Below are 25800 nucleotides of genomic sequence, written 5' to 3' on the forward strand. Positions count from 1 at the left end.
GTTTTGGGTCACTGTCCTGATGAAAAACAAATGATAGTCCCACTAAGCCAAACCAGATGGGACGGCGTATCGCTGTAGAATGCTGTGGTTGCCATGCTGGTTAAGTGCGCCTTGAATTGTAAAAAATACCAGTGTCACCAGCAAAGCACCCCCACAACACCACACCTCTTCCTCCATGCTTCACGGTGGGAACCACACATCAGAGACCACCCATTCACTTACTCGCGTCTCATAAAGACACGACGGTTGGAACCAAATATCTCAAATTTGGACTCATCAGACCAAAAGGACAAATTTCCACCGGTCTAATGTCCATTGCTCGTGGTTCTTGGCCCAAGCAAGTCTCTTCTTTTTATTGGTGTCCTTTAGAGGTGGTTTGCAGCAATTCGACCATGAAGGCCTGATTCACACAGTCTCCTCTGAATAGTTGAGGTTGAGATGTGTCTGCATTTATTTGGGAAGCAGTCTGAGGTGCAGTTAACTCTAATGAACTTATCCTCTGCAGCAGAGGTAACTCTGGGTCTTCCTTTCCTGTGGCGGTCCTCATGAGAGCCAGTTTCATCATAGCATTTGATGGTTTCTGCGACTGCACTTCTTGAAATGTTCAGGATTGACCGACCTTCATGTCTTAAAGTAATGATGGACAGTCATTTCATTTTTCTTATTTGAGCTGTTCTTGCCATAGTATGGATTTGGTCTTTTACCAAATAGGGATATCTTCTGTATACCACCTCTACCTGGTCACAACACAACTGATTGGCTCGAACGCATTAAGAAGGAAAGAAATTCCACAAATTAACAAGGCACAGCTGTTAATTGAAATGCATTCCAGGTAACTACCTCATGAAGCTGGTTAAGAGTATGCCAAGAGTGTGCAGAGCTGTCATCAAGGCTACTTGGTGGCTACTTTGAAGAATCTCAAATATATTTGAATTTTTTTTTTTTTTAATGGTTACTACATGATTCCATACATGTTATTTCATATTTTTGATGTCTTCACTATTATTCTACAATGTAGAAGAAAAAAAAAGAATTAAGAAAACCCTGGAATGAGTAGGTGTCCAAACGTTTGACTGGTACTTTATCCCAGAAACTGGCCAGGCGAATCAGCCTTTCAATCATTGCCTGCTTTTTTAAAAATCACTTTACAAAAGTACAGTCAAACCCACCACCAGTAAAATGTTAATATACACATCAAGAACTCAAGGCAGTGTTCAAAGAGGCAATATTTCTGGATTTTATTTATCCCATTATTTTTCAGTTTTATTGGATTGGCATCAACAGCAAAACCACAGCCTTTGACAAAATCTCAGAAATAAAAAAATAGATACTGTGTAATTTCTCGATTTGTCGTCTAATCAAAAACATCTTACTTCATATAGCTACAGCAGCCTAGTTGAATTAACACAAAGGTATGAGTCATCACTGGTCGAGATTTTGTCATAAGATTTGTTTTGTGGTTTTTTGTTTGTTGCCTGAACACATATGTACAGCAGGATAAAACCGACAGACACACTATACATACTCTTATTTAACAAGTAGCGTATCCATTTTGAAATAATAAAATAAATAGACTTTGTACTGTATTAATCAAATCTTTAAGATACAACACCCTAAGGAATGCACTTTAAATCAGTTTTTTTCGGACAGTTTCTTTTGTATTTCCTTCACATCAGAAAGAAATTCAAAACTAGTTTGGTCATTACAATACACATGGAAAGGTGAATAGCCTATTCAGTGGCTCATGGGTATAAAAAACTACTGGCAGAAAAGAAACTGAATTAATTGGGTAACACTTACTTCATGAAAACTCAATTAATTGGGAAACACTTATTTGCAGTGTCAATATAATTGTATAACAGTAACCACAAACTGTTTTCTAAATACAAAAAGTCAAGTTAAAGTGGTACATTATCAATAAGTACAATAACTTGCTTGTTAGAATGAAACTACATTCCACTAGTGTTACTGTGGTGTGGAATCAATTAATTCTCACGAAACCATCAGCAAGGTTTACTGTAAAGCAATACCTAGATATAATTTAGCTTGTCAACAATATTGATTTACCATATATCACAAAATATCTCACAATGTTTGTTGTATTCTCTTGACCACAAGTGATTTGTGAAGACAAAGTCATCTGGGCGTAATTCTAGAGAGAATCCAAGTCAACTAAAATAACAATTTGGGTGTTAATTCCTTTAATGGCATGATTTAGAGCTGGGAGATATGGAAAAACATACATAATCACGATAAATATATACATTTTTTTTGCAATAACAAAATCAGCGATAAATTACGCTAAATTATTTTGGGGGGAGGTACTATAGCTGGGCGATATGGACGAAAAGTAATATTGTGATATATGTAACTATTTTGCTCAATAACAAATAGATCAAATATATATATTTTTTCCAATGGCCAGTTACTTTACATTAGCAGCAGGCCAGGAAAGATAACTGAGATGATAGCCTATGATTCAAAAGGTACGGTACGTACATGGTAACATATCCATGACGTGCATGATTGACATTTTGATGTTCAACCTGTCAAAATAGGATCCACAATGAGATTTTTTGTTTTGTTTTGCTTTTCAGAGGATTTTTCCAACATCTTTGTGCATATTGGCCACCTGAGGAAGGGGGAACTCAAAACACTTAGCTAGATTGCTAACTCTAACTATGATATTGTTGCTAGATAGAATAATCAATTAGCCTACATGGCTAACTGATTAATCTATCAGTTAATGTAGGCTAATGTTCTACACAAACTTTCCAGTGCTAGGCCTAGGCTAATTGACGTAGGCCTATTCGCTGTAAATGACACGCTCCGCTCGGCTCTGCTACCCGGGTGCGTTCAAATCATATTAACTACTACACCCCACTCCGGTTGTAAAGTGGTCCCGTGAACTCGATATTAGGAGGTGAGAAATACATTATATCGACTCACAGAATGCTGCAACTCTCCTCTCGGTAACTAGAACAACACTTTGAGCAACGGTCATAATGATTGTGCTTCTCAGAATGCATCTCTGCCTCCTCCGTGCACACAGCGCGAAGAGGGAACGAGAGCAGCCGGCAGCAAAACCGGGATAACTAGATACTGTACTTTCATTGCAGGAATCAACATAATGCATAGGCTACTACTTTTAAAAAAAAAGAAGAATGGTTTAAGAACAATCTACAGGAACGTTATGTGGCAAAAATCATAGAAAATTACCAACGTAGGCTAAATGCTTCGGTAAGAGGAAGGCAATGTAGGTGATTTTCTGTTTATCGTCCCAGCTCTATGACGGTAGATTTCTTAACCCCTTAAGTCCGCACCCCCCCTCGTAAATCTAATTAGTATAATACAAAAATCCCCATAAAAATCCATCATATATATTATTTTGTTGCATTGGATGCATCTCAATCCACCGCAACCGCCTACGTTGCACTTCCGCATCTGCGGTGAAAGGTGACAGAGCTAGAGCAGTGTTTGTCAGACCATGAGACGTCCTGAAAATCAGTCTTCTCACAAAACGATTTGGCCTAACAACTATTATGACCCCTCTATGGAAATATGAGTCTCATGAATACAACGGTGTTCTCCGTTTACGACCCCCACAAGCGACTTGGGACTCGTCTGAAGTCGGTACAGCCAACCTGCCAACTTCTGTCTGTAGCATCTGAACAGTTTGGGCTAAAACCTTGGAACGGTCTCTTATGAACACTTACATGGCGGTTTTGCTCTAGGCCTCACAAGACTCGTATGAAAGTCACCCGGTAACGCAGAATTGTTTTAATAATATAATAATAATATATGCCATTTAGCAGACGCTTTTATCCAAAGCGACTTACAGTCATGTGTGCATACATTCTACGTATGGGTGGTCCCGGGAATCGAACCCACTACCCTGGCGTTACAAGCGCCATGCTCTACCAACTGAGCTACAGAAGGAAGCATATATGGAGACTGTTTAGTGACAGAAATAAGGGGTTAAATACATTTCCTGATCTTTCTTATATATTTTGGGGCAGTAGGTAGCCTGGTGGTAAATCTCAGATATGGGACAGACACTTCAGAACAAACTTCCATAAGATTTTCTTGGGGGAGTATCTGTCGTTCCATGTGGCCATTACAAAATGTTGATTTTGAGGCCAATTAAACATTTCTTTGTGGTTTTTGATGTGTGCCTGTGGTTATTTTCTTGCTGGAAGTTCCATTTGTTGTCAAATGTCTGGCTCCGGTCTTTGACCTTAACAAGGGCCCCAGGACCAGTGAGAACTAAGTGGCCCCATAACATCAAAGATCCACCTCCATATTTTACAGCAGGTATGGGGTTATTTTCTGCTTATGCATTCTCATTTAGACGCCAAACCCACCACTGGTGTGTGTGGCTAAAGAGCTCCATTTTCATGTCCTCCAACAAATGTAAAACACCTGGAGTTTGCTAAATGGTATTGGCAGTTGGATTGGAACCAGTGCTTTGGTCAGATGAAAACATTGCTCTTTGACCTCGGACACCATTGGTGGGTTGGTGTCGAAATGAGAATGCATAAGCAGAAAAGAACCCTATAAATAATATGCTGCGCGATAAACCAAAATGTGGATTCTTTTTCGTTTTCTAAACAACTAATTGACCAACGTCGGTTCAATTATTTGAATTCCATTTTGCTCAAAACAGGCAAATATTCTACATAGTTTAAACTTGGTAATTAACTACAATGACCATAATCAATTCCGTGCGTGCCTATTTGTCCGGTCTATGTGGAGCAGACACGGAGATGGGGTGAACACAGAACGTGCGATCAAGAGGGAAAGATGCATGTATCTCTACCTGAAAAGACATGATCTAAGTGATTGATAGTTGGTATTCAGCAGTCATAAAAAAGTATGCCTTGTTTAATTTGAATTACTACTAAAATAGTGATTTGTCAGGCAGCAGCTCTATAGAGATGAGATGATAACTTGGAATGAAATAATAAAGTCAACAAATAAAACAAATGTAATATACACAACTGAAATATTTTATTAAAGTAATTTGAATAAAATGGTTAATAAGTGATAAGCAGTAACGGGCAGTCACTACCATCATGGGACTTTTTGTTTTATTCTGCTTTGTTACATCATTCAACCCACAATGCATTGCGCATTTGTCTAAAAAAATTATATTTAAAAACTGTGATGACTTTTAAAAATAATTGGAACACAACCGACCTCAAAAAGCACTAATCACTCAGCACTACCTACTGTAAAATAAGGTGGTGGATATTTGATGTTATGGGTCTATTTTGTTTTCACTGGTCCTGGGGCCCTTGTTAAGGTCAAAATCATCATGAACTTTATCCGGCACCAGGACATTTTGGCAAAAAACCTAATTGCCTCTGCCAGGAGGCTGAAACTTGGCCGCAAACGGATCTTCCATCAACACAATAACCCCAAGCACACATCAAAATCCCCCCCAAAATAAATAATTTGCCACTAAATCAACTTTTTGTAATGGACATCTCAGTGTTAGAAAATAATATATTTCCCCCATTGTCGCATCCAATATAGCTCAGTATTTGAATTATTCCTTCTATAGTCATTTTTTGCTCATCTTTATCAAGGGTGGCAATACTTTCAGATCCCACTGTATATGGCCCATTTGATAAAAAATAAGAAAAATGCACCTCACACAAGATCAAATAAATCAAATACAGTAATGTGAAGATGTCATCTCAGACATCAAGCAACCATTGGGGAGGGTACGTTTTCTTTTTTAAAGTCTTTTGAGGCAGAATTCAGAACCCCTATGATTATATTTGCCCCCTAAAATGATAATGAATCGCGCTACAAATATTAAAGCTTCTGACCTCATCATAAGCTCATGAAAAGTGCTGAAACGAGATGGTCCTACTGTATCGGCAAATGTAAGCATGATGGATCTTCAGTCAAGTCAAATGAAGGTCACGTTACAAAACGCAAATGGCATGCAGCCAGAACTGTGTCCCTGTGTATAGATGGAACAGAAAGTAAATCTCTGTGATATCTTTTCCAGAAAAATATATCTTTAGGCACATATACAGAACAATCTGTAATGGAAAGCGGGGAATGACTACACAGGTTAAGTAGCATAATGTTGAACAAAAAAAAAACAGTCATGATATCGAGGGTTCAGTTCGCCGTGTTGCTTGTTTTTACCACACAGTCAAATACACACTGACAACACAGGTCTAACTTCAAATGGCCTACAACATAAGAATAGAGAGGGATTTCACAATAGTCTTGGGTATCACTGAAAATCTGCACTTTATGTATTTTTCTACATTATCTATAAAAAAAACGGACCATTCTGGGAATGTACAAGAAAAACTTGGAATGACTTCACCTGCGCTGTATCAAACAGTATAATACATAACTAAAGGCAGTCTTCATGGTGCATTTACTGCACATGCCCACTGTATTTTGTACAATAAGGCCCTAAAAAGGGAACAGTCTCTGCACTTAACGTGGAAAAGCAGAGGGAACAGAGTCATACATATGACGCTGATCTTTAAGTAGAGTGAAGCAGATTTTTCTGAACTCAACCAAAGATTAAGAGAGAGATGTATGCATTAGTGGACAGAACCAATCCCTTGATCTGCTTCCTAAACAGCTACTCTATAGGAAGCATTGACAAAGATTTTTTTTAAAGAAATAGTACACGTGAAAATATAGAAATATCTAATAAAACTAAATCATTAGTGTGTGTGTGTTTTTTTTAGGAGATTGAGTAACTCATCAAATTGAGTGCCCCATCTCTCTGTTTAGGACTGACCGAAAGTCTTTGAACACTCTGACTGCTTGCTAACAGGCCTGCAAACACCGCAAAACTTTTGTTTGTCATAACAGGTCAAGGCCACTAGCCCATCTGCTGTTATTTACACCATTGTCCAGGAGCATGTACAGTAAGTGAATAGTCAGCCATTTGCACACACATACCCCATGTCAACTCCTAAAAAGGGAGTGTAATGCAAATGAGGATTACATGTTGATGTTGTCTATGCTAATTCAGCCTTTGAGTGCCCAACAAGAACACAGACCTATAGTAGCAGTCCAATATTGGTATTTAAATTCAATACACTTTAGTCCACATTACCTTGAAATCAGAGATGCTTAAATCATGAGGTCACCATCAATGTTTGAGGAAAGTGCTTATCCATTTTGAGGACCTCTAACTTTGTATTTTTATAAGAACTTTACCCGACTGTCGAGGAACAAAAAAATGTAACATCAAAGCCTGAGAACCATGGTCAAATTAGGTTTTACATAAGGATGCACATACAGTAGGTTTACAGCGAAACTCCACTACACAGGTTTAAAGCCAAAATGTAGTACCAATCTCTCATCCATTTAGTTGTTCAGAAAGTAAACCTTTAAAACAACGTAGCCTCTCTCAGCAATCTAACGTTTGCCTGTAAATCATGGCTTGGCATGACTGTGGCAAAAGTCATTGGTATCCTTCAAAACAAACCGTCTGAGCCTAAATTCTCTCTCTTTGGGACAGCCCTGTCAGCTTTGTAAAGATGTAACCTTTGAAATTCGCTGCTTTTCTAACAATATCCTCCAACGCCTCAGATGGAGCAGGACTTTGGCCTCTTCCTGGGCTTGGGTTCGCCAAAGTCCCTGTCGTCGGCTGCACAGTGGCTGAAGGAACAGAGTGTCTGCGAGAGGCGGCGCATGCCCAGGCGGAACACACTGTTGGACAGGCTGTAGATGACGCAGTTGCAGAAGCTGTTGCTGATGGCCAACCAGGTTGTTACAAAGGACAGGGCGGGACTGTCCAGCACGTGGGAGCTCTCCAACAGGAAATAGATTATGTAGGGCAGCCAAAGCATGTAGAAGACGCTGGTGATGCGGAATAGCACCATGGCGTAGCGCCTGTCAGGCCCTTGACCCGCGTGGTGCCCCCCGCCGCTGCCACTGCCACCACCCTCCCCAGCCTCCATCTCCTGGCTAGGGAAGCGTGCTCGCCTCTCACTGATCTCCCGGTTGTGCTGCTGGCAGATGCGGAAGATGTGGAAGTAGGTGAAGCAGACTACCAGGGCCGCGGGAGCGTACAGTAGGCATACCACAAAGCCTGTGAAGAGCGCCGAGGTGGGCCAGGAGTGGGCGCACCACTCAAAGATGTCCCCGTGGTAACCCGGCTTGCCCCAGCCAAAGAAAGAGGGCAGAAAGACCAGGCTGGAGTAGACCCAGATGAGGGCGATGCAACCGCGGAGCCGGCATGGCGTCACCAGCTGGTTGTAGGACAGGGGTTTGGTGATGGCCAGGTAGCGATCCACGCTGATGCAGGCCAGACAGGCCATTGAGACGCTCTTGAGCACCGAGATGACGTAGCTGAAGACCTGGCAGGTGATGGGCTCCTGGACGCTGGCCGGGTAGTGCAGCAGGGACAGGGTGGGCACCAGGCAGCTGAGGCCCACCAGCAGGTCAGCGTAGGCCATAGTCTGGATGAAGTAGCTGGTGGTATAGTGGTGTAGCAGGGGGGCGCAGTGAAACACGAAGATCACCGTCAGGTTCCCGGCAATGATGAGCACCGTGAGCAGAACGATGACAGCAGTCTCCAAGACACAGGCCTCCAGGCCCTCGTTCTGGCCCCAGCCCAGGGGACAGGAGTGGTTGGGGTCTGGGCCCACCAGACTGCTGTTGGCAGTGGGAACCAGGTCTGTCGTCAATGCTGACTGGTTCATTGTTCTGGGCGCGGTCCAGGTGGGTCAGGTTTGTGCTGTGCCAACCACGATGCAGATGGACTGTAACTGAAGACCTGTCTGCCTGTAGCCTCCCTCAGCAAATGGGAGTTCTAGCCTCTCTCGCTCTTTCACCTCGGCTCTCACATAGCTGGGTCTCAATCAAATGAACACTGACTGACAAAAATCAATACAGCCCATAGGAAAGCAGGACTGCCGACTTGGCTCTACTTTTTCGATCAGTCATGCTTAGAGGCAGTGGGGTAATTGTCGAAAGAAGATATTCCCTCCAAAAACAGAAAAAGGTCTACCGGTGCTATGCCAGGCATTTATCCCGGCGGCAGGGATCCCCATTGCTCTCCCTAACAGTCTGCGGCCACATCTCCTGATTCATAAGAGGGCTGCCACTGGGAGACTGGGGATGGAGAGCAGGTGTTGTCCTCACAAGGGCAAAAAGCACAGGAGGTGCAGGGTAGTCGGCATGTGGGGGAGAAACATGAGGCAGGCAGGCAGGCAGGGCGCTCTGGTGCAGATCCTACTGCAGATTAAACAAGACAGGGAGCATGTGACTCCTATTTTGAGACTATAGATAAGAGAAAATAGTATTAAAACATTTAGCGTGTCGGTATAATTTCGACTTTCAGATAGCTTGTTTACTGTCAGAGAAAGATCCACTGGGAAAACCCCAAATTCATACGAGTAATTACATCCCCGTTAGCCATTGTGTTTGGTTCATACCTCAAGTCCTCTCTAAAGTTCCAAAATGCTGTTAGACAAGCCGCAATTGTTTCTCAGTCTTGTAGTATGCACATCCTCTTATTTTGGGGTAGTGAGTGGTCCCGTGGTCAGTGTCTGGACCCCATGTACGCCCCGCTATTGTCCGAATCAAAACACAGACACGCTAGACAAACACAGGGCTCTCTGCGGTGGTTAATATCACAGCTCTCATTCCACAGAGCGCCGGGGGAATTATGTTTTACAATGTTCCCCAATCAGAGAGAAGCCAAAGGAGGCGCAGAATAATCTGGATCCTGTTATGTGTGTGTAGCCACAAATCTGGCTTTGGTCTCTGGAATCCCAATCCACGCACTTTTCTGAAACTTTCGTTCTCCAGGTTATGAGAGGCAAAAGCTGGTTGCAAAAGAGGATCTTTCAGGCAAAGAATGTAGGAGTTGTCAGGAGTCTCACACAATCGGATCAATAGATACTGGAGCCGGTAGAAGACATCTGGATGTCTCAGAGCTCCTCGGACTGTGTCTCCTTAGAAATTCTGTTCAGGGCGCCGGCTGAGATGGATGTGGGATCAATCTGCATTCCGCTTGTTTACAGCCTAGGATGAAAGCTCTTTACGTCAGCCTCGCATCTTAAGCGCATGTTTCCATTATTGATATTATTAGTACATATACATGCCCGTTCCATTCAAATACGTTTTTTTGGAGGTGTTTTTCAGGGGAGGCACAGCTGTCTGGACTTTTGACTCTTTCTTCCTCTTTCAGTACGTCTGCTCCTTGTTACAAAAACCAAGCCACAGCAAAAGAGAAACGACTCCGCCAGTACAGAGAGTTCCAGTTTCAATGCTGTCCTCTGTGTGCGTCTCCTCTAATTTCCATTCCCCCAGCCGAACTCAGCTTTCGCCAAACGAATAACCGAAGAGACAGAAATACAATTTCATTCAGCAAAGCAGTCCTGGAGTGAAGCACGAAATAAATAAATAGAAACCTTTTGGAGAGAGGAGCTGTCCCTCACCAACTGGTGCAGTGGGAAAGAGATGCTGTGACTGGCTTACAGTTCCTTTTCCCTTCGCTCTCGTTCTCCCGCTCACTCTCTTTACCCTGCACGCACACACACACATGCTCGCTCTCACTCTCTCCCGTTCCCTCTGAACCGCGCTCTACCCCTCCCTCTGATACACCCGATCTCTCCCTCTCTCTACCCCCTCCCATTTGGGCTGCACCTGAGGTCCTTTCCCAACCCAGCCACAATACTCTCTTTTGCTCCTCTAATGTCTCTCCTCTTGTTTTTAGAGCTACATTTGGATAGTTTACTAATCTGAAATCACTAGGGTAATCTATCAGTCCATCTTCTATTAACTAGCTCCCTCCCCCAATATGGCTTTCCCTCTGACTCTCTGCCCCCAGTCCATCGCTCCGACCAATGACCAAGCCCAGCCATGCCTGTCCCTTAGTTACAGTTGCCAGGCATTTCAGTTAGTTGGGATCATCCTTCACTGGCAGACAGTGTAACAAGCGGCAAAAGAATTGAGGAGGCAGGCGGTCAGTTTCAGAGGTAGATGGTCTGTATACCATTACAGAGTTCAGGCTCAACTAACCTCTACAATAATGAAAACACCAGGATATACAAGAAAGCTATACTTTTAAAGCTACTTGCGTAAGCTCTATAAAACTGAACACGGAGATTCCCAAGAAGATAAGAACAGACGAGAAAGTGGCATGGTGAAGTGGATAACCTGATGTCCTTCACCTTTTGGACTACAGGTGAAAAACGGTCACAGCCAGAAGGCTACTGTACGTTAATAATTATTTCGCAGAGAGAGAGAGAGAAAAAAAGGGAGGGCTGTAAAAACAACGGTAGTAATCCCCTTCCCTGTCCCACCCCCTTTGAGCCTTTTGATCCCAGCCACTATGGCTACTGTGTTGGGACAAGCGGGCAGGCCCCTGTCCGGGCTCTTTGTTAAGGCTGGGTAAATAAGGGCCAGGCCATTATAGTGTACAGTAGCTCACACCAACACTGACTAACAGTCAAAGAGAGCCGGAGGTAAGTGGGCCTGAGAGCGGGGAGATCAGTTTCGAGCTGCTCAATACGAGTATAAATATCAACGCATTACAAAAACAAACCTAGTGCGGCAAACGGGAGAAGAAGTCAAGGTCACCCCAGTGCTAATGCTTCACAATAGGCGTTATATGAAAAGGAGATTTGAATGAGAAATTACCATATGCTCTCTACAAAGGCTGCAGAGAATTAGGGATGGGCATTTGAACATTTTGTACTGTTCATGTACTCGCATGCTTTATTTTCCTTCGAGTACTCGAATGGGAAAGTAATGTGTGTACTTATCTATGCCAACAATGAGCAACAATGCTTAATTTGCTACAACCATTACAGATTACAAATCCTAATGGCTAAATTGCCCAACATAGAGTGTACAAAAAATTAGGAACACCTGCTCTTTCCATGACAGACTGACAAGGTGAATCCAGGTGAAAACTATGATCCCTTATTGATGTCGCATGATAAATACACAAATCAGTGTGGATGAATGGGAGACCGGTTAAAGAAAGATTTTTAAGCCTCGAGACAATTGAGACATGGATTGTGTATGTGTACCATTCAGAGGGTGAATTGGTAAAACAAAAGTTAAGTGACTTCGAACGGGGTATGATTTGGTTTGAGTGTGTCAAGAACGCTGCTGGGTTTTTCACACTCAACAGTTTCCTGTGTGTATCAACACCTTGTAGAGTACATGCCCTGACAAATTGAGGCTGTTCCGAGGGCAAAAGGGGGTGCAACTCAACATTAAGAACCTGCTCACTCAGTGTATATTCAGTCAATAAAAAAACAAGTGCCATTTAAGATTCATTAACTGAAACCGTATTATCAACTGGTTATATTATATTGTGGAACTCAAATCTTCAAAAAAAGACCTCAGCAGTGCCGCTTACTTGTAGAAGCCTTATGTTAGGAATCAAAAGGACTACGTAAAAGGTAGGTTCAGTAATTAAACATGAACAGATATCCAATTCAAATCAATCGAATCTAATTTTATTGGTCACATGCGACGAATACAACAGGTGTAGATTTAACAGTGAAATGCTTACTTATGAGCCCATTCCCATCCGTGCATTGTTAACTTCTTGGTGACAGGGGGCAGTATTTTCACGTCCGGATGAAATGCATGCCCAAATTCAACTGCCTGCGACTCATCCCCAGAAGATAAGATATGCATATTATTAGTAGATGGGTTTTCATTGGGAATCCAGATTTCTAAGGGACCTTCTTGCAGTTCCCACTGCTTCCAACGGATGTCACCAGTCTTTAGAAATTGGTTGAGGTTTTCCCTTTGTGTAATGAAGAAGTACGGCCATCTTGAACGAGGGTCACTTGAAGTGTACTGTTAGATTGAGGCGCGTGACCAGAAAGCTAGCTACAGTGTGTTTTCCTCCTGTATTGAACACAGATCATCCCGTCTTCAATTTTATCGATTATTTATGTTAAAAAAATACCTAAAGCTGTATTACAAAAGTAGTTTGAAATGTTTTGGTAAAGTTTAACAGGTAACTTTTGAGATATTTTGAAGTCACGTGCGCAAATTGGAACCGGTGTTTTTCTGGATCAAACATGACAAATAAATTGACATTTTGGATATATATTGACGGAATTAATCGAACAAAAGGACCATTTGTGATGTTTATGGGACATATTGGAGTATTTCTGCGTTTTGTGTCACGCCTGCCGGGTTGAAATATGCTTCTCTCTCTTTGTTTACTGGGGTGCTATCCTCAGATAATAGCATCTTTTGCTCTCGCCGAAGAGCCTTCTTGAAATCTGACATGTTGGCTGGGTTCACAACATGCGTAGCTTTTTTGTGTGATTTAATGAAAGTTTGATTTTTATAGTAAATTATTTGAATTTGGCGCTCTGCATTTTCCCTGGCTTTTGGCCAGGTGTCCCACATATCCCAGAGAGGTTAAGAACCAACAAATATTTGCTAAATAAAAAAGGAAATAGTAACACAAAAACAATAACCAGGCTATATACAAGGAGCAACTGTACCGAGTCAATGTGCAGGAGTACCAGGTAGTTGTGATAATTCAATATTTACATGTGAGTAGGGTTAAACGTGACTAGGCAATCAGGATATATAATTGATTTATTTGTATTTCACCTTTATTTAACCAGGTAGGCCAGTTGAGAACAAGTTCTCATTTACAACTGCGACCTGGCCAAGATAAAGCAAAGCAGTGCGACAAAAACAACACAGAGTTACACATGGAATAATAATACAATAGAAAAAAAGAAAGTATATAAACAGTGTGTGCAAATGTGTAAATAAACATAATACACAGAAGTCGCAGCACATGTTAAAAGTGAAAGTGTGTCTAAGTATGTGGCGTCAATATGCATGTGTGAGCGTATGTAGTGTGTGGGTAGAGTCTAGTGAGTGTGTCGGTAGTCTAGTGAGTGTGCATAATCAGTTCAAGGGAGTCAATTCAGATAAATAATAAAGGGGGGTAATGTAGACAGAGTTCAGAGTGCCAAATCAAGTTCAGTGTGTCAAATGTGTACCACAGGGTTCAATTCTCGGGCCTACTGTTCTCTTTATATATCAACAATGTTGCTCTTCCTGCCCTGCGGGTAATTCCCTGATCCACCTCTACGCAGACGACACCATTCTGTATACGTCTGGCCCTTCTTTGGACACTGTGTTAACTTCTTTGGGACTGGGGAGCAGTATTGAGTAGCTTGGATGAATAAGGTGCCCAGAGTAAACTGCCTGCAACTCAGACCCAGAAGCTAGAATATGCATATAATTTGGAAATTTGGATAGAAAACACTGAAGTTTCTAAAACTGTTTGAATGATGTCTGTGAGTATAACATAACTCATATGGCAGGCAAAAACCTGAGAAAAAAATCCAACCAAGAAGTGGGAAATCTGAGGTTTGTAGTTCTACTATTGAATATACAGTGTCTATGGGGTCATATTGCACTTCCTACGGCTTCCACTAGATGTCAACAGTCTTTAGAACCTTGTTTGAGGCTTCCACTGTGAAGGAGGGGGGAAAGAGAGCTGTTTGAGTCAGGTGTCTGGCAGAGTGCCATGAGCTCAGTCTCGCGCACTCCCGTGAAAGTTAGCTGCGTTCCATTGCATTTCTACATACAAAGGAATTATCCGGATGGAAAAATTATTGAAGATTTGGATTTACAACAAGTTTATCTTTAACATGGTGTAAAATACTTGTATGTTTGACGAATTTTAATTATGGGATTTCTGTTGTTTTGAATTTGGCGCCCTGCAATTTCACTGGCTGCTGAAGAGGTGGGACGCTACCATCCCACATATCCCAGAAAGGTTAACAAAACTCCAAATGAGCTTTGATGACATACAACAACTCCTTCCATGGACTCCAACTACTCTTAAATGCATGCTTTTCAACCGTTCGCTGCCCGCACTCGCCCGCTCGACTAACATCACTACTCTGGATGGTTCTGACTTAGAATATGTGGACAACTACAAATTCCTAGGTGTCTGGCTACACTGTAAACTCTCCTTCCAGACTGATATTAAACATCTCCAATCCAAAATTAAATCTAGAATCAGCTTTCCATTCCGAAACAAAGCCTCCTTCACTCATGCCACCAAACATACCCTAGTAAAACTGACTATCCTACCAATCCTCGACTTCGGCGATGTCATTTACAAAATAGCCTCCAACACTCTACTCAGCAAACTGGATGGAGTCCATCACAGTGCCATCCGTTGTCACCAAAGCCCCATATACCACCCACCACTGAGACCTGTATGCTCTAATCAGCTGGCCCTTGCCACATATTCGTCGCCAGACCCACTTGCTCCAGGTCATCTATAAGTCTTTGCCGCCTTATCTCAGCTCACTGGTCAAGATAACAACACCCACCCGTACAACACGCTCCAGCATGGTATATCTCACTGGTCATCCCCAAAGCCAACACCTCCTTTGGCCGCATTTCCTTACAGTTCTCTGCTGCCAATGACTGGAACGAAATGCAAAAAAAAAATCACTGAAGCTGGACACTTATATTTCCCTCACTAACTTTAAACATCAGCTATCCGATCGCTGCAGCTGTACATAGCCCATCTGTAAATAGCTCATCCAATCTACCTACCGCATCCCCACATTGTTTTTATTTACTTTTCTGCTCTTTTGCACACCAGTATTTCTACTTGCACATCTATCACTCCAGTGTTAATTTGCTAAATTGTAATTACTTGCTACTATGGCCTACTTCACGCCATTTGCACACACAGTATATAGACTTTATTTTTCTCTATTGTGTTATTGACTGTACGCTTGTTTATTCCATGTGTAACTCTGTTGTTGTTTGTGTCGCACTGCTTTGCTTTATCTTGACCAGGTTGCAGGTGTAAATAAGAACTTGTTCTCAACTGGCCTACCTAGTTAAATAAAAAAATACATCTAAATTGTCCATGTAGCCATTTGATGAATGTTCAGCAGTCTTGTGGCATTGGGGTAGAAGCTATTCAGGTGCCTTTTGGTCACAGACTTGGTGTTCCGGTATCGCTTGCCGCTAGGTAGCAAAGAGAACAGTCTATAACTTGGGTGGCTGGATTCTTTGACCATTTTTGGTGCACCAGTGATGTACATAGCCCCAGTTTGGCCCTAGTGATGTACAGGGCTGTACGCACTACCCTCTGTAGAGCCTTGCGATTGGATGCCGAGCAGTTGCCATACCAAACAGTGATACAGCCAGTCAAGATGCTCTCAAATGGTGCAGCTGTAGAACTTTGAGGATCTGAGGGTCGTTCACAAATCTTTTCCTCCTGAGGGGGAAGAGGCGTTATCGTGTTCTCTATACGACTGTGTGGGCCATGATAGTTCCTTAGTGATGTGGACACAGAGGAACCTCTAGACACATGCTCTACTACAGCCCCGTTGATGTGAATGTGGGCATGTTCGGCCCTCTGTTTCCTGTAATCCACGATAAGGTCCGTTGTCTTGCCCACGTTGAGGGACAGGAGGTTGTTGTCCTGGTGCCACACTGCCAGGTCTTTGACTTCCTCACTACAGGCTGTCTCATCGTCATTGGTGATCAAGCCCACCACCGTTGTGTCGTCAGCAAACTTAATGGTTATGTTGGAGTTATGCGTGGCCACGCAGTCATAGGTGAACAGGGAGTACAGGAGAGGACTAAACACACACCCCCGAGGGTCAGCATGGAGGATGTATTGTTGCCTATCCTCACCACCTGGGGGCGACCCGTCAGGAAGTCCAGGATTCAGTTACAGAGAGAGGCGTTCAGTCCCAAGGACTTTAGCTAACGGATGAGCTTGTAGGGCACTGAGCTGTTGAAAGCAGAGCTGTAGTCAATGAACAGCTTGGGGAGAATTCATCGGCGAGTGGATAATCCGCCTTTACCATCAGTCTTACTGGCGAACAAGCAATTACTGGAGAATAAACTGGATGAGCTCCATTTGAGACTATCCTACCAACGGGACATTAAAAACTAATAATATCTTACGTGTCACCGAGTCATGGCTGAAAGAGAACAGTTGGCTGAGTTTTCCATGCATCGGCAGGACAGAACCACCTCCGGTAAGATGAGGGGTGGTGGTCTGTGTCAACTTGTCAACAAAAGTTGGTGCGTGATCTCTAATATTAAGGAAGTCTCGAGGTTTTGCTCGCCTGAAGAAGAGTACCACATAAGCTGTAGACCACACTATTTATCAAGAGAGTTTATCTATATTTTTCGTAGCAGTCTATTTACCCCCAAACAGATGCAGGCACTAAGTACTGTATAAGGCCATAAGCAAACGAGAATGCTCACCCAGAAGCGGCGGTCCTATTGGCTGGGGGCTTTAATGCAGGAAAACTTCAAATCAGTTTTCTACCAGCATGTTATATGTACAACCAGAAAGAAATACTCCACACACAGACACTTACAAATCTCTCCCTCACCCTCCATTTAGCAAATCTGACCCTAATTCTATCCTCCTGATTACAACAAAAAAAACTCAAGCAGGAAGTACCAGTGACTCGCTCAATACGGAAGTGGTCTGATGACGATAATGACAAGCTACAGCCTTAATAGCACAGACTAGAATATGTTCCGGGATTCATTTGATGGCATTGAGGAGTATACCACATCAGTCACCAGCTTCATCATAAAGTGCATCAACGATGTCGTCCACATGTACATATCCCATCCAGAAGCCATGGATTACAAGCAACATCTGCACTGAGCTAAAGTTTAGAGCGGGACACTAATCTGTGTTTCAAGCAGACCACCATAGTCCCTGTGCCCAAGAACGCCAAGGTAACCGACCTAAATGACTACCGCCCCATAGCACTCACGTCTGTGGCCATGAACGGCTGGCTATGGCTCACAACATCATCCCAGAAACACTAGACTCACTACAATTCACATACCGCCCCAACAGATCCACAGATGACGCAATCTCTATTGCACTCCACACTGCCCTTTCACACCTAGACAAAAGGAACACCTGCGAGAGAATGCTGTTTACTCTATGTAAACTGGAAATCATATATCCTGAGGCTGCATTTATTGTAGCTTGGGATTTTAACAAAGCTCATCTGAAAACAAGGCTTCCGAACTTCTATCAGCATATCAAATACACGACACAAGCTGGTAGCATTCTGGATCATTGCTACTCTAACTTCCATGATGCATACAAAGCCCTCCCCCACCCTACCTTTAGCAAATTTGACCATGACTCCATTTTTTTGCTCCCATCCTACAGGCAGAAACCATCAGGAAACGCCCATGCTCAGGTCTATCCAACGCTGATCTGACCAATCGGATTCCATGCTTTAAGATTGCTTCGATCACGTGAACTGGGATACGTTCCAGGTAGCCTAAGACAACAACATTGACATATACGCCGACTCGGTGAGCAAATGTATTAGCAAGTGCATCCGAGTACCCTAAGTGACTATTTAAACCTTCCCAAACCAGAAACAATGAATGGATGGCAGCATTCGAGTAAAACTGAAAGCGCGAACCACCGGCTTTTAATCGTGCCAAGGCGACTGGAAACATGACCAAATACAAACAGTGCAGTTATTCCCTCCGCAAGGCAATAAAAACATGCAAAGCGTCAGTATAGAGACAAAGTAGAGTGGCAATTCAACTGCTCAAACACGAGACATATGTTGCAGGGTCTACAGTCAATCACGGATTACAAAAAGAAAACCAGCCCCGTTGCGGACATCGACGTCTTGCTTCCAGACAAATTAAAACAACCTCTTTTGTCACTTTGAAGACAATACAGTGCCAATGACACGGCCCACTACCAAAGCCTGTGGGCTCTCCTTCTATGTGGCTAACGTGAGAAAAACATTTAAACATGTTAACCCTCGCAAGGCTGCCGGTCCAGATGGGATCCCTAGCCGCGTCCTCAGACCATGCACAGAGCAGCTGGCTGGTGTGTTCACGGACGTATTCGGGGCGGCAGGGTAGCCTAGTGGTTAGAGCGTTGGACTTGTAACCGAAAGGTTGCAAGTTCAAATCCCTGAGCTGACGACGTACAAATCTTAACCCACTGTTCCTAGGCTGTCATTGAAAATAAGAATTTGTTCTTAACTGACTTGCCTAGTTGAAAAAATGTAATAAAATCCCTATCACAGTTTGCTGTCCCAACATGCTTCATGATGGCCACCATTTTTCCTGTTCCCAAGAAACATTTTAGTTATATTTACCTTTTTTACTACTGTTTTATGCAACCTTTTCTGCATCAAGCTCTTATATTATTATGTGTCAGGGAAAGCTCATTGGATTCCCAGTTGTGCAGTTGGCTCTTGCTTGGGCCTCAGCCTGACCCAAGGACAGCCAGAGAACTGTTGTGATGTGGCCTTCACACTCACGACCAGAGGAGTTTTGGGCTTTGGCGTGTTTCTCCCTAATACAAACTGTAATTTCTGGGGCAGCAGCACTGAGCACAGCTCTGTTCCTGTACAAATACAACAGAATGATCTTATGAAAAGCGAAAAGATCTGTTCGGCGGGAGCATTTAAAAAAATTACATACACCCTGAAACATGCATCCTATATCCCAGATGAATGACACGTGAAAAAAAAAAATCATAGTTTATTGTTGCCACGGCCATTCCTTTCCCCTCTTCGCCATAGTGTTTTTTGGTGTCAAACGGCAAAACCAAGCATGCGTTTCTCAGACGAGAAATCAAATCTCTTGTTTTTCAGGTCAGTGATTCTTCGGGGGGGGTGAAGACAAAGCATGGTGTGCACTGTTAATGGAGCCTACCGGGCTGCGAGAACAGGAGTTGAGTATATGAAGGTGGTGGGTTGCATTAAAGTCCCTATAGTGCTTGAGGGGACTGCATTGTGGGGGGGGGGGGGGGGGGGCTGTGTAGGGCTGTGGCCCAGTAGTGCAGCTGGCCTGAAGACACTGAGGAGGGTATTGTGAGTGACAGATACTCACTGAGCCCAAGGGCACTTCTCATGCAGAAAGGGATGACATCTCAGGAACTGAACACAGGCGTAGGCTAGGGCTGGAACAATGACAGAGAAGACAGGGCTGAAACCCAGAGGAATCCCAGAAATGAATTTGATGGAAGGAGAAGTGTAGATTATCTATTTGAATATGTGAAATGAAAAAGAGATTTACATAACCATTTCACTTGCACAGGCTGAAACAGTCTAATGCAAGAGACATGCAACAATTCAGAATTGCCTCTTGCAGGGTTCATACACATTTTGTCGGATGGAATTTCATGACTTAAAACCCAATTTCCATTACCAACAATTGGCAGCGTCTATGCAATCAACAACAAAAAAATTGCCGTAATGTGGTACCAACACTGGGAGGCGGCTCTCTGATCCCATGTACCATCTCCTGTTGTTGAGCAAGGCACTTAAACCCCCCAACAAGTAGTAAACCTGTTTGGCAACTATATAAAACACATGTGGCCAACCCTCAGACTGGAGAACTACTGGGTGTGCAGACTTTTCAACAAGGCTGCTCAAACACATCAGAGCTGGTTTATCAAGGCCCAGTTGAGCAGCTAATTTCTAAAATGTGGTTTGTTAAGAGGGGGACTGGAATAAAAGCCTGCACCCCCATTAGCTCTCCTACCTAGAGGATGGTTGACCTTGATAAAAACCATTGCAACATTAAAACCTAATACTTTTTAGGCCTTTTAAAATAATTTGCTCATTCAACATATCAAAGACCAAATGGCTATGGTAGGCAACAAATATTTTGACTGAGTTTGACGCAAGCCCACAAATGTTCAGGAAATGTAACTTTTCTAGTTTACTCATAATAATCCTAGCTACCTTAGAAGTGTTTACTTTGCAGACTGACTAGAATCTATTAAATCGCAATGTCCCATACATTGGATGCCCAAATCAACTGGAAGTACAGCGCATTTGGAAAGTATACAGACCCATTAACTTTTTCCACTTTGTTATGTTACAGCCTTATTCTAAAATTGATTACATTGCTATTTTTCCCTCATCAATCTACACACAATACCGATAATGACAAAGCAAAAACAGGATTTTAGACATTTTTGTAAATGTATTAAAAAAATGAAATATTTACATAAGTATTTCTTCCATTCTTCTCTGCAGATCCTCTCAAGCTGTTAGGTTGGATGGGGGAGCATCACTGCAGCTATTTTCAAGTCTCTCCAGAGATGTTTGATTGGGTTCAAGTCCGGCCTCTGGCTGGGCCACTCAAGGACATTCAAAGACTTGTCCCGAAGCCCCTCCTGCATTGTCTTGGCTGTGTGCTTAGTGTTGTTGCCCTATTGGAATGTGAACCTGTGCCATAGTCTTGAGGTCCTGAGAGCTCTGGAGCAGGTTTCCATCAAGGATCTCTCTATACTTTGCTCCGTTCATCTTTGCCTCGATCCTGATTAAACTCCCAGTCCCTGCCGCTTAAAAACATCCCCACAGCATGATGCTGCCACCACCATGCTTCACCGTTGGGATGGTGCCAGGTTTCCTCCAGATGCATTCAGGCCAAAGAATTCAATCTTGGTTTCATCAGACCAGAGAATCTTGTTCCTCGTGGTCTGAGAGTCTTTCTTTAAGTACCTTTTGGCAAACTCCAAGCGGACTGGTCATGTGCATTTTACGGAGAATTGGCTGCCATCTGGCCACTACCATAAAGGCCTGATTGGTGGAGTGCTACAGATATGGTTGTCCTTCTGGAAGGTTCTCCAATCTCCACAGAGGAACTCTGGAGCTCTGTCAGAGTGACCATCGGGTTCTTGGTCACCTCCCTGACCGAGGCCTTTCTCCCCCGATTGCTGTTTGGCCGTGCGGCCAGCTCTAGAAAGAGTCATGGTGTTTCCAATATTCTTCCATTTAAGAATGATGGAGGCCACTGTTTTGGGTGACCTTCAATAATGCAGACAATTTGTGGTACCCTTCCCCATATCTGTGCCTCGACACAATCCTGTCTCAGAGCTCTACGGACAATTCCTTCGATCTCATGGCTTGTTTTTTTTTCTCTGACATGCACTGTCAACTGTTGGACCTTATATAGACAGATGTGCGCCTTTCCAAATAATGTCCAACTAAATGAGTTTACCACAGGTTAAGTTGTATTAACATCTCAAGGATGATCAGGATGCACCTGAGCTCCATTTCGAGTCTCATAGCAAAAGGGTCAGAATACTTCGGTAAATAAAGTATCTGTTTTGTATTTTGCAAAAAAATCTAAAAACCTCTTTTCACTTTTATTATTGGTATTGTGTGTAGATTGTTGAGTTTTTTTTATGTTTATCCATTTAAGAATAAGGCTGTAACGTATTTTAAAAAAGGGGGAAAGGGGAAGGGGTCTGAATACTTTCCGAATGCACTGTATCTACAAAATAAGTTTAGAAATCGCATCACCTAATCCAAAAGAAAGGCTACATCTAATCTTTATTCCTAAAATGTATGTTCACAATTCACAAATTACTTTGAATCAACGCGATTGAAACCAAAAAACTATTGTTTAAATGAATCATTCAAAAAAAGTAAATCAACTTTGTATAACCGAAAGACGGTTGAAATACATCTCTATCATATGTTATAGGCTAGGCCTACCTGCTGCTGCAATGTCCGACTGTCTCCCTTTCCTTGAGCAAAGGCCGCTCGTCTCGCACTACAGATGTGCCAGTGTCATTCCGATCCTGGCTGATATTTAGATTTTTATCTGATTGATAAAATATTTACAAACTGTGCCTAAATAAACTACATTGACAGAAATTATTAAATACATTTCCATGTGTTTCTCAAAACTTTTCCAGACCTAGAAAACACCATTTTAAAAATTCCATAACTTTACCAACACTGCTCTTGGCGCAATTGAGTACAGTAACCATTTCAATTGATACACCACCAAAATTCCATCTTCATGGAATTATCTTAAAACCTAATCTAGCAAGTAGTCTATTGACCAGGGAAGTAGGCAATTTGAGAACGGTTTATTTATTTAGCATTTTAGGATTAGCATTTTTGGAGACCAATCAATAGGCGCTTAGCTCTGTCACCCTCCAAACCAATTTGCGGCAATGTGATAGCCGAAATGGGACAAATTAATACAGCCTGCCAAAGTGAATCATGAATAATGTCTTGTTACCATAGTAACAACAAAATGATAAATGAGTTCAAAGAGCAGCAAAGTCAAGCCAGTATCTGGGAGCATCACATTAGGAGGGTCTAAATCAGACAAACAGAATATGGGCACGGAAGAGCATCACAAGTAGAATGAACTCAAATCCAAGCGTGTTTCCATGGCAGCTCATTCACCCCCCCCCCCCCGGTTTACATTTGTACAGCATTGTCTGTGGGTAACCACGCGTGGGTGTCTAATTAATTCTAATCCGACTCTACACTCCTGATGCTACCTTTGATTGCAAAGACTCACTAAATGCCACTGCAGAGCTAGCTGGAGTGCGGGCCAAATATGACATAAAAATGGAGCTGAAGCACCTTGAGAAAGACAAAGGTCCCTCATCGAAGATTTAATTATATCCTTCAGAAAGACTGAACTGTTGTTCATTGCGGGCCTGAAGAAGAGGAAGAGAATGCATTAGTGGGATCCAGGTGAGACTTGACAGAGGCACAGCCTCTGAAGAGAGCGATTTTACTCCTTGGGACAGTCTTTTCTGTACCAACTGTGGCTTGAGCTGCAGAATACGTTTTTCATGTTTCATACAATCATACAGGCTCTTTAGAGAAACAAACAAAAAAATCAGTATAGTGCATCCCTGAAATAATAAAAAGAGTAATTATCAAATATTGTTCTCATAGTACATTTGAGATATAAATAGGCCTAGTGAGCAAATAATTGAAATATTGATAATGATGTCAATTTAAGTTTTGTGAATCGTGAAATACCTGACAATCACAGAAGAAAGATGAAAAATCTATCTTCATTCTGGCAAAACAATCATTTCTTTCCACAGACATCGGTGACTTCCAATCTCAGAGACAGGCCAACACTATTTTTCGAGACTTCCAATTTGAACCTCCATCCAACTTTTGTCATTGGTTTTGATTGATCCCGACAGAGGAACTCTAACTGTAATGTGAATTGGCAGCACTACAGTGTAAGTGCCTTTCTGAGGAGCAGACTCCAAATAGCTTTCAATCTTTTTTTTAAAGCCATGGTTCAACAGCAGCACACCTTTGAAAGATCACACAGGGAGAGTAAAAGGTTGTGAAAAATCTACTCCCAACAAAGTGCCACACAGACTGGGAACTGAGTTATTTGCAATTTAGCAATAATCTGAAGACCGACAACGAGGAAGAGTGTGTGTGAATGCGTGCAGACTACATGTAATGTTAAAGTGAAGAGGGTACGACACTTAACCATATCAAGGAGTTAGGCTACCAGGAAACCACACAAACCAAAACATCCTTGATGTTCGGAGAAAACGCTTGTTTAAAATGACATTCAGCCAAGTACATTTTTTATTTAAAAAAATAATAATAATAAGGGCACAAAAGTTAAAAATTTAAACGTGAATTCTTGAAGAGCACAAAAGGCATGATTTGTCTGCTGTGGCAACCCAGACACCTGAGTATTAGCTTCGACGAAGTCAACGGCAACTTGCCGGATAACGTTTCTTATACTGTACACGTCCTACCAAAAACATTCACTGTGAGCCTCAAAAAATGACTTGAAAATACACAAGAGCAGAGAACAGCCCTCTCTCCTCCCAATAAATCCCTTTTCCTGCAGTACAACCCAACCCAGTGTCGTCTTGTCTAGCGTCACGTGCAATTCTGAGTCACTGTCAGATATGAGTGTCACCATCAGAAAGCAGAGTGAAATGTGCCCTGATTTATACCCCCATAACCAGCCGCGGCACAATTCCTTGGGATTCAATCAGCATTAGAATCATCATTGAGGGGAGATCGGCCCATTAATAACGCAGACGTCGAGCCCCCCCCTGGGATTTTAGCTGGCTATTAATAGCACCGGCCACCCGGTCTATCAATATCATTACATGCAATAAGGAAGGGAGCCCACTCAAAGAATTACAATGATTGAGTGAACGCTCACCAAGATATTCTGTCACATAACCTTCCTTACGTAAGCTAGTGTTGTGGTATATTTAGGAGCTCATCTGGACTGCTGCTATTTTCTGCCTCCGTGGGAGGCAAGGCGGCTGGGGGCACACACACACACACACACACACACACACACACACACACACACACACACACACACACACACACACACACACACACACACACACACACACACACACACACACACACACACACACACACAGAGAGAGACAGAGAGAGCGGAAGAGAGAGAGAACTGAGGCTTTGGGTTAAAGACGCAAGGCGAGGGTAAATTTATACCGGCAGGCAAGAGACGACGTCAGCCCAGCATAAATACATGTCAAAGGAGAAGCCTGTTGCGTTTCATTCGGCATTAAAAAAAAAAAAAAATAAAAAAATAATAATAATAATAGTGCCCCATGCGCAAGCGGTAACCTTTAGTTTATGGATCCATTTTCCCGCTCTCTTCAATCCCTCTATTTCAGGCAAATGATCACGGAGTGCATTGTATTTTAAGACCCTCTCCTGAAAGGAATTAGTATTGTTTTATACACCAAAGTGAGGGGCTGTCCCCTACTTATCCTCCTCACAAGTCCTCATGCAAAAAAAATATATTAGTCCCTTGGAATTAGCTCTACGGTAGTAAAAATCATGGCTGCTCCAAAATAGATTTTGTGCCATGATCTACCAGCCGTTGGATAAGAGACTAGGCAAAGACCAGTCAAGGTGGAATGAATTGGGGCTGTGGGTAAGCCTGGTTAGGGGTTATGTGGGTGTATCTGTCAGACAGACTACACAGAATGATGCTTCACAT

At 42.7% G+C, this 25800-nt stretch overlaps 2 protein-coding genes across 5 annotated transcripts in view; both read right to left on the reverse strand.

Annotated features, from left to right (window-relative positions):
- LOC123997378 (rab GTPase-activating protein 1-like) overlaps window positions 1-25800 on the reverse strand; it is a 173795-nt gene that overhangs the window by 79584 nt on the left and 68411 nt on the right. The gene's annotated exons all lie outside the window — the stretch shown is intronic.
- On the reverse strand, window positions 3956-10551 carry LOC123997380 (G-protein coupled receptor 52-like). Its single transcript, XM_046301545.1, has one exon. It carries the CDS (start codon window positions 8694-8696, stop codon window positions 7578-7580), a length of 1119 nt encoding a protein of 372 aa, XP_046157501.1. The 5' UTR covers window positions 8697-10551; the 3' UTR covers window positions 3956-7577.

The sequence above is a fragment of the Oncorhynchus gorbuscha genome, linkage group LG15 (assembly GCF_021184085.1).
Source record: "Oncorhynchus gorbuscha isolate QuinsamMale2020 ecotype Even-year linkage group LG15, OgorEven_v1.0, whole genome shotgun sequence".
In the NCBI taxonomy this organism is placed as follows: Eukaryota; Metazoa; Chordata; class Actinopteri; order Salmoniformes; family Salmonidae; genus Oncorhynchus; species Oncorhynchus gorbuscha.

Excerpts from the sequence above, each read along its gene's own strand:
- LOC123997380 (XM_046301545.1), bottom strand. The coding sequence starts at position 8,696 with ATGAACCAGTCAGCATTGACGACAGACCTGGTTCCCACTGCCAACAGC.